Raw genomic sequence first — 9,782 nt, 5'->3', positions numbered from 1 at the left:
GGCATGCTAACATTAGCATGCTAACATTTTTTAGCTATTTTCATGGGACTTACCACAATTATGCTCGGTGTTGGCATGCTAACATTAGCATACTAACATTTTTAGCTATTTTCATGGGACTTACCATTATCATGCTAGGTGTTGACATGCTAACATTAGCATACCACAATTTTTAGCTATTTTCATGGGACTTACCACTATCATGCTAGGTGTTGGCATGATAACATTAGCATACTACCATTTTTAGCTATTTTCGTGGGACGTTCCACTATAATGGTAGGTGTTGGCATGCTAACAATAGCATACAACTATTTTTAGCTATTTTCATGAGACTTACCACTATCATGCTAGGTGTTGGCATGCTAACATTAGCATACTACAATTTTTAGCTATTTTCATGGGAATTACCTCTATCATGCTAGGTGTTGGTGTGCTAACATTAGCATACTACCATTTTTAGCTATTTTCATGGGACTTACCACTATCGTGCTCGGTGTTGGCATGCTAACATTTTTAGCTATTTTCATGGGACTTACCACTATCATGCTAGGTGTTGGCATGCTAACATTAGCATACTAACAGTTTACCACCATCATAATAGGTGTTGGCATGCTAACATTAGTATGCTAACATTTTTAGCTATTTTCATTGGACTTACCGCAATCATGCTAGGTGTTGGCATGCTAACATTAGCATGCTAACATTTTTAGCTATTTTCATGGGACTTACCACTATCGTGCTAGGTGTTGGCATGCTAATGTTAGTACGATAGCATTGCTAGCGCACATTGCCCACTGTATACAAATATGAAGCAGATCCAAACTTACCAGCGGGGTGACCACAGCCTCTATAGACTTGCTGAGAGGGGAGAGGATGCTCTTCGTAGGGAGGAACAGCTCATCCTCACACTCTTCTTTTTTGGCATCTACCTGGTCTTCTTCTTGTTTTTCTTCTTCCCGCTCGGACTCAATATGGGCGCCATCTTTTTCTCCCTCATTGCTGGACCGCCTTTCCTCAAGTTTTTCAGCGTATTCCAGAACCTCCTCAAACATCTGGTCGATGATGTCAGCGGTGTTGGTGTCATCATGTGAGCTGAGATCGACATCTGAAAAAGCAAGGAAAGAGCGCTTGAAGTCGGCGCATTCGCTCCCCGTGTGTGTGTGTGTGCACGAGATCCACATCTTGTTCAACACCCCAGTGCTTCCTGTAAACCATGTATATAAAAAAACACCCGTGTCCACCAGTCCAAGTGTTCTCTCTGCGTTCCACCCTCACCTGACAGGTCAGACTCCATGGAGGTGGAGCTATTGATGAACTCCGGTTCCAGGATGAAGGTAACCTTCTTGGAGGGTTCTCCTCCCACAGCACGCTGGGAATCGTTTTCCACGGTCCGGCATCCAACAAACGCCTTTTGCTGTGTTTCCTCAAGAGTCTTTGGAACACTGTTTTCTACCTGTGAATCAAATCCAGTCCCTGGTTTCTCATCAGGTTCCTCATCCAGGTCCTGTTGACTTTTCTCCACTGATTCTTTTTCCATCTTCTTATCAATATTTGAGGTGAGAGTTGCAGCAGCATCCTGACAGTGAAGTTCTTCGCTTGGTCTTCTGCCATGGTTGGTATGAGGGCACCCAGACTTCCCAACAGTGGAAGCCTCAATCGTGAGATGATCAGCATCCAGGATCCTGGATTCTTCTCCGGAAGAATCACAGCGCCTGTCCTCGCTTTGCTTTGCGGGGTCTCCCCCCTGACAGGTAGGATACCTCCAAACCCTCGACTCCTCCTCCGTCGAGAGCTCCATGCTTTCTTCAACGTTAGATGATCCACCTTCTTTATCATCTTCTCCAGTCCACCCGCTCCATTGCGTCACATCGGAAACATTCGCGTTATCCACGCTGGACTCGTCACGGGTGGATTCCAGGACATTGTCATCGTCTCCTGCAGGCGGCTCGGAATACTTTTGATCTTCACCGCATGCCGATTTGGAGAAGACACCACCATCCTCGGAGAAGGACAGCTGTAGTACAGGTTGCTTTGCAACTAGACTTTTACCTCCCTCGAGGTCAACCTGAAGGGTGGTTTGCTCCTTCCATGCAGGGGGCGCCCGCCCTTCGCTGGGGGCGCCGGGCCCTACAGATGAATATACTCTAGTCCAACATATTGTACATGAAAGTGTCATGTAAATTAGTGGGTGTACATATGAAATATTGGGGGTGGGGTGGGAGGGGGGTGGGGTCTCCTTAACGTCTCCTCTGGGCATGTCCCAACCATCTCAGTCTGGCCTCTCTCACTCCTTCCTGATCCTATCCATCCTGGTCACTCCCAATGAGAACCTCAGCATCCTCATCTCTGCTAACACTTGGTGTGTCCAGCTTTAAGACAGTGATGCTATCGCACTCCAACAGGTAGCGCTCCTTGCTAGCGCTAGCTCGTCAACTAAAATCATGTTTAAAAGTGTATATAGGTGGTAAACAGGTTTCGATGTGTTATTTTCTCTTATTATGTCTACTATATTGGGTAATAAGAGGGTAAAAGTGACTATAGGGGTGTTATTTCATGTCCAGAGGGCTCCAATAGTTTTAAAAAGCAGATGTATGAAGGTGGTAAACAGTTTTCCTGTGTCTTATTTTCTCTTATTATGTCGACTACATTGGGTAATAGGAGTGTAATAGGAGTGATGGCGACTATAGGGGTGTTATTTCAGGTTTGGAGGGCTCTAATTATATTAAAGGGTGTATTGAGAAGGTGGTAAGCAAGTTTTCTGAGTCTTATTTTCTCTTATTATGTCTACTATATTGGGTAATAGAAGTGTAAACGTGACTATAGGGGTGTTATTTCAGGTTTAGAGGGCTCTAATTATATTTAACGGCGTATTGAGAAAGTGGTAAACACGTTTTCTATGTCTTATTTTCTCTTATTATATCTACTATTTTGGGTAATAGGAGTGTCAATGTGACTATAGGGGTGTTATACAATGTCTAGAAGACTCTAAACATTTTTAAAAGTATACTGAGAAGGTGGCAAACAGGTTTCCTATGTCTTATTTCCTCGTTATCTCTATTATATTGGGTAATAGGAGTGTAAATGTGACTATAGGGATGTTATTTCAGGTTTAGAGGGCTCTAATTATATTAAGGGGCGTATTGAGAAGGTGGTAAACAAGTTTATTATTATTATTATTTTCTCTTATTATGTCTACTATATTGGGTAATAGAAGTGTCAATGTGACTATAGGGGTGTTATTCAATGTTTAGAGGACTCTAAACATTTTTAAAAGTACGTATATTGAGAAGGTGGTAAACTGGTTTCCTATGTCTTGTTTTCTTGTTATGTCTACTATATTGGGTAATAGGAGTGTAAATGTGACTATAGGGGTGTTATTTCAGGTTTGGAGGGCTCTAATTATATTAAAGGGCGTATTGAGAAGGTGGTAAAGAAGTTTTCTATGTCATATTTTCTCTTATTATGTCTACTATATTGGGTAACAGGAGTGTAAATGTGACTATAGGGGTGTTATTCCATGTCTAGAGGGCTCCAAACATTTTTTTAAGTATATTGAAAAGGTGGTAAACAGGTTTCTGTGCTCTCACTACTTAAGTATTCCATGATAAATAAGGAATCCTACTTTGTGGAAATTACCTTGTAATGGTCCAGTGTGGAAGCCATGAAGCACAATAAAGGAGTACTTACTGTACTTGTACATGATATGGTGTTAAGATGTGTAGTGTATTAATACGGCTACCTGATGGTGATGAACTGTGTGCTCCTGATGTGAAGCTGCCGTCTTTCATGTCTGCATCGACCTGCAAGCACATCCAGTTAGAGCTGTATCCGCTGCGGCTGTAGGGTACCTTATTCACCCAATGCTAAAAAGTACCCACCAAACATTTGTGATGGTGCCAATACCAACATTTACTTGGTGCTTTGTGCCACGTGGAGGTAAAGTACCTGTCGCGCTAACAAAGTGGGTCGGGTGCACAATCCCAAATGTGTGGAAGGTGGCCCCCGTAGCAATGCAACACTCACATCATAATACGGCTGCACGGGCGGCCATTGCACCAGCCTTTTGGATCTTGGAGTGCAGGAAGAGGGTGGCAGGGTCCTTTCCTGCTTCTATTTATTAGGTGGAGGTACAGTATGTGAGCTGGGCTGTAATACTGTTTCTAACGGGTCTTCATCCAAAGCAGTACCAGTGTCGCAGTTATATAGTCACCTTAACACTCCTATTACCCAATATAGTACAAACCTACTAAGGAAATACAACATATAAGAAGTAGAACTTGTTTACATCCTTCTAAATTATTTTTTTTAAACAATACTAGAGCCCTCTAGACATGAAGTAACATCCCTATAGTCACCTTAACACTCCTATTACCCAATATAGTACAGACTTATGAAAACAATGCAACATATAAGACGTAGAACATGTTTACATCCTTCTAAATTATTTTTTTAAACAATACTAGAGCCCTCTAGACATGAAGTAACACCCCTATAGTCACCTTAACACTCCTATTACCCAATGTAGTACTGACCTACTAAAAAAATACAACATATAAGACGTAGAACTATAGTTTACAACCTTCTAAATACGTTTTTTAACCATTACGAGAGCCCTCTAGACATGAAGTAACACCCCTATAATCACCTTAACCGTACTTATACTAGTACCACAACAACATAGTGTTGAATTTTATTCAAATCAATAATCAAACACACTATTGTATGGGATTTTCCCCATACAGCCATTTCATTGTGGTGGCCCGCCATTGTTAACTTTGGACCGCCACAGAAACATTTAGCCACAGCTTTTTCCTCAATAACTCTATGTTATGTTGCTCCTAACAGGTTGGTATGTACATGTATGGTGTAGTATGCATGTACAGTACACAGCGTATACACAGCAATGGCCTCTCGTGCCAATGTATAATAATAACACAGTTAATAAACGTGACAAAACGTGACGAAATAATACAAACAAGGAAGACCTACCTGACAGAGTGAGGAATCAGAGCTGCTCCTCTTGAGCCAGGCATTGTCCCTGATTGGTTGCAAGTTCAACTGGTTCAGCTCCTGCTCCCGCTCCTGACAAGTCACACATAAAACACAGCTGTTCTATCATAAGAATAGGAAAAGATGATAATACTGCATATAAGACGGCTATTCTATCATAAGCATAGGAAAAGATGATAATACTGCATATAAGACGGCTATTCTATTATAAGTATCAGAAAAGATGATATACTGCATATAAGACGGCTATTCTATCATAAGCATCGGAAAAGATGATAATACTGCATATAAGACGGCTATGCTATTATAAGCATAGGAAAGATGATAATACTGCATATAAGACGGCTATTCTATCATAACCATAAAGAAGATGAAATACTGCATATAAGACAACTATTCTATCATAACCATAAGAGAAGATGATAATACTGCATATAAGACGGCTATTCTATCATAACCATAGGAAATATAACTGCATATAAAATGACTATTTCTACTTCTATCAAAAGCATAGGAAAGATGATATACTGCATATAAGACAGTTATTCTATCATAACCATAAGAGAAGATGATAATACTGCATATAAGACGGCTGTTCTATCATAACCATAAGAGAAGATGAAGATACTGCACATAAGATGGCTATTCTATCATAACCATAGGAAAGATGATAATACTGCATATAAGACGGCTATTCTATCATAACCATAAGAGAAGATAATACTGCATATAAGACGGCTATTCTATCATAAGCATCTAAAAAGATGATATACTGCATATAAGACTGCTATTCTATCATAAGCATAGAAAAAGATGATATACTGCATATAAGATGGCTGTTTTATCATAAGCATCGGAAAAAATGATATACTGCATATAAGACAGCTATTCTATCATAAGCATAGGAAAGATGATATACTGCATATAAGACAGCTATTCTATCATAACCATAAGAAAAGATGATAATACTGCATATAAGACGGCTATTCTATCATAAGAACAGGAAAAGATGATAATACTGCATATAAGACGGCTATGCTATTATAAGTATAGGAAAGATGATAATACTGCATATAAGACAGCTATTCTATCATAAGAACAGGAAAAGATGATAATACTGCATATAAGACGGCTATGCTATTACAAGTATAGAAAAGATGATAATACTGCATATAAGACGGCTATGCTATTATAAGTATAGGAAAGATGATAATACTGCATATAAGACGGCTATGCTATTATAAGTATAGGAAAGATGATAATACTGCATATAAGACGGCTATTCTATCATAAGAACAGGAAAAGATGATAATACTGCATATAAGACGGCTATGCTATTACAAGTATAGAAAAGATGATAATACTGCATATAAGACGGCTATTCTGGTGCAAGATGAAGTGAAAGCTAAGCAAGTATGACGCCGTAAACCCAACCTGGCGAATACGAGAAGCCTGCTTCGAGCTGGGTGTTGCGTCACCATGCAGTTTCTGCTGAATACCAGAGACGACGTTGGACAGGTTGAGTGGGCGGGGCTTGCCCGGGCTGGGCGTGGCGTCGGGGCCAGCCCGGAAGAGCGGCCCTTTGAAGCGCTCCATGCGCTGATGAAAGTCTGCCTCGCCTGCAGCGAGACAGTTGACGTTTAGGACATGATGGTTCCACTCCGAGTCTACAGTCATTGCTTGCCAAGATGGATGCTGATGTACTCACTGAGAAGATGCTGGTGATGTTTGCTGGAGAGGGAAGTGCTGCCATCTAGCAGGCAGTGTTGCGCCACTGCAATAAGACACAATGGAGCAGAACATCATAGTCATTACCACTGTGTTGCTGTGTAAATGGATGTAGTTCCAACTCTGTCCACCAGATGGCATCATACAGTAAGTGTGCATTGCTTCCATTTGCAGGCTGGAAAACCCAATACAAAAAAATAAACACGATAATTTTTCCGATTGATAGTGCTAATTTATCGTCGATAATTAATATTGACAACATTTATTGAAACACTTTTTTCACTAATTATAGCCATGAGGTGTATTTCACATTTGAACCACTTGGTGGTACTCAGGTACAGTGCATATATGTATGTCAGGGGTCTCAAACTCGCATCCCGCGGGCGAAATGCAGCCCGCAAGACGCTAGTTTGAGGCCCCCCATCTTGATACCAAAGTTTAATGTTAAATCTGTGTGCACACCGGACACAATTAACATGATTTTTGCCCCGCCCATACTGTTACCCCGCCCTGTTTTGCTTTGGATTAGCAATGAAGCTAAAGGCTTATGACGCTGGGTACAAATAAATGCAGGAAATGATTAATGGAAAATACACGTCAAGATAAAGCATCTCATTAAAACATGTTGTTAAAGTTACGACGCCGCTCCCAGATGGAACTGAGTACGATGCTAACTTGCTAATTGGGTCAAATTATTACGTTTCATTAATGTTCATGTTAAAAGGTTAAATAACTGTTAATACTGTACATTTGAATCTGAAAAAAATAATTATGTGGTTTCTTACGTTTTTCTTATTTGGTGTTTTATTATTATTTTACTTATTTATTACTGATTACTGATTTATTGTCTTTATTCTTAATTAATTGATTTTTTTATCTTATTTTGTGTATAGAAAAATAAAAATTAAGATATTTGAGAACAATGGAATGTTTTATCAGATATTTTGGTGTGGAAAACCGGAACCAATGTCAATGCTAATTATGGAATCATTACCGTCTCCTTTCTGGGCCAGCTGCTGCACCCGTTGCTGCACTGAGGGCACCATGGGCGTATCAGGCTTTATCAGCAGCTCAGCTCCACGTCCACACGGAGACGCTCTGGGAGTGCGGTTCTCCTGACCCCTCGATTCCAATCGTGGACGCTTCTGACCATCGTTGACGTCTGCAATGACACATGTGATGTTATGCAACATGACTGAGTCATTCAGGTATGTTGTGGCAAGCGCGGACCAACCTGATAGTGAGAGCAGATTGTCGCCAGTCTCGGCTAGAGTCGCTCTCTGCCTCTTTAAGCTAGTGTTAGCACTGCTGTTGTCTTCAGCAGCTTCCATGCTGAGCTGCAACGACACCACGTATTCCAAATGCATTAGCGATTATTATTATTATTATTTATTTATTATTAGCACTTTAACCAGTCTGGATTATGTTGCTACATCGAGGCGCCAGCATACTCTAAAAACAACTTCAATATAAAACTATATATATATATATATACATATATACATACTATTCTTCACTAGTGAATAACATGTAAAATAAGTCACAATGTAACCTTTAGCATGATCATCCTACTAGAATGCTAGTCCGACAATCGCGCCTTCCGGGGTTGTGACGTCAGAAGAGTGCGACGTCATCTCCATGGGTGTGTTTCCCACCAATAATACCAACACATCTTTCTTTACCAGTAACCTATTATGCGTGGGTCCACTTAATGCTTCTCATTCAAATAAATATTGACAAGAAGTCCGACTATAGATAGATACTAATACTATGACTAAAAGTATGACTTATATTAACATCTATCAGTCCGCCCCATAACCTAAAAGACTGTTTTTTGTTGTTTATCAACAACCGTGTTACGAATAATACACCTTCAAATAAAATGGAGTCAACTCTGAGCCTTTTGAAAAGAAATATTTATCAATTTCTTGGCATATAAGCGACAACTTCTAAAGTCAATCTCTTCGCTTGTTTGACGTTTGACATTAGCTTGCTAGCTTCAAGCTCGCGCAACGTTAGCTTAGCCTCGTTTAGCTAGTATATGCGCTTTACTGCTGCTAAACTACCGGAACACAACACCCACGGATATCATGAAAAGTGTATTTTTTACTGTCTTACCTGAGACGCTTGTATGGTAGTCGAGAAACAGGACGTCCCACAGGACAGGCTGACTGACTGTCGGCAGACAAGCTGGAGGTTTATGTGTCGCGTCTCCTCCTCCGCGTTTGAATTTCAGCGCGCTCGACAACGTTAGCTTGGTCAGGACTTCCGTGTGTGTTGTCACTGACTTGGGATCAGTTCATTCCCGGAAACATGACACAAAATCTCCAGCAGCACTGATTCAGAGTCGGTGTTTTCCAAATACCAGGAAGTGAGCACAGTAATAAAAACAATAAACGCGCAACAACATTTCTATGTAAAATTTGTCTTTTATGACACACTGTGTGTGAATTGTGGATCGCAGCGGCGATAATTTGAACGTTTCTGAAACAAATCCATCCTTCTAACCGTTTTAAAACGACTCACCCGGATATCACGTAGATGTTTAAAGTAGGCATTACGGTAAAGCGGAGGGTGGGTCCATTTCAAAGTAAAACTAATGACCTCATCACGTGGGTCCTGATTGTTATTGTTGGCCTCAAGCGTACACAGAAAGTACCACAGTATTACCAACAACATGTACTCCTACAGACTCTGATACTCTCATATGGACCACCTGTACTTTATACTTTATTTATATGTATTGTAAATAGACCCCAAATTGTCCATAGGTATGAATGTGAGTGTGAATGGTTGTTTGTTTGTATATGTGCCCTGTGATTGGCTGGCCACCAGTACAGATAATTTATTTATATAATAGAATATAATATATTTCTACTAATACTACTAAATATGAATATTATCACTGTTATTTAGTATTATATTGTAAATATAATATATCTAGTATCTTGTATAGTATATATATAGTATCTTCCATCCAAATAAATGTTGGACTAATATTTAATGTATATATAATAATATACTATGTATTTATTTTTAATATA

At 40.0% G+C, this 9,782-nt stretch overlaps 1 protein-coding gene across 1 annotated transcript in view; it reads right to left on the bottom strand.

Moving 5' to 3' along the window:
• Nucleotides 1-8,994, bottom strand: part of anln2 (anillin, actin binding protein 2) — a 19,547-nt gene extending 10,553 nt beyond the window's left edge. The window contains exons 1-9 of the mRNA XM_078791105.1: nucleotides 8,857-8,994; nucleotides 7,973-8,075; nucleotides 7,733-7,900; nucleotides 6,719-6,784; nucleotides 6,445-6,629; nucleotides 4,990-5,082; nucleotides 4,024-4,110; nucleotides 3,740-3,800; nucleotides 828-1,105 (exon numbers count right to left, since the gene is read on the bottom strand). Of these exons, the coding sequence (XP_078647231.1) occupies nucleotides 828-1,105; nucleotides 3,740-3,800; nucleotides 4,024-4,110; nucleotides 4,990-5,082; nucleotides 6,445-6,629; nucleotides 6,719-6,784; nucleotides 7,733-7,900; nucleotides 7,973-8,069 (1,035 nt within the window). The 5' untranslated portion in view covers nucleotides 8,070-8,075; nucleotides 8,857-8,994. The remainder of the gene's footprint in view (nucleotides 1-827; nucleotides 1,106-3,739; nucleotides 3,801-4,023; nucleotides 4,111-4,989; nucleotides 5,083-6,444; nucleotides 6,630-6,718; nucleotides 6,785-7,732; nucleotides 7,901-7,972; nucleotides 8,076-8,856) is intronic.
• Between the last annotated feature and the right edge of the window lie 788 nt (nucleotides 8,995-9,782).

Source organism: Doryrhamphus excisus, linkage group LG6, assembly GCF_037039965.1.
Source record: "Doryrhamphus excisus strain RoL-2023G ecotype Guam linkage group LG6, RoL_Dexc_Guam_v1.1, whole genome shotgun sequence".
Lineage (NCBI taxonomy): Eukaryota > Metazoa > Chordata > Actinopteri > Syngnathiformes > Syngnathidae > Doryrhamphus > Doryrhamphus excisus.
This window is presented reverse-complemented; position numbering and strand designations above follow the sequence as displayed.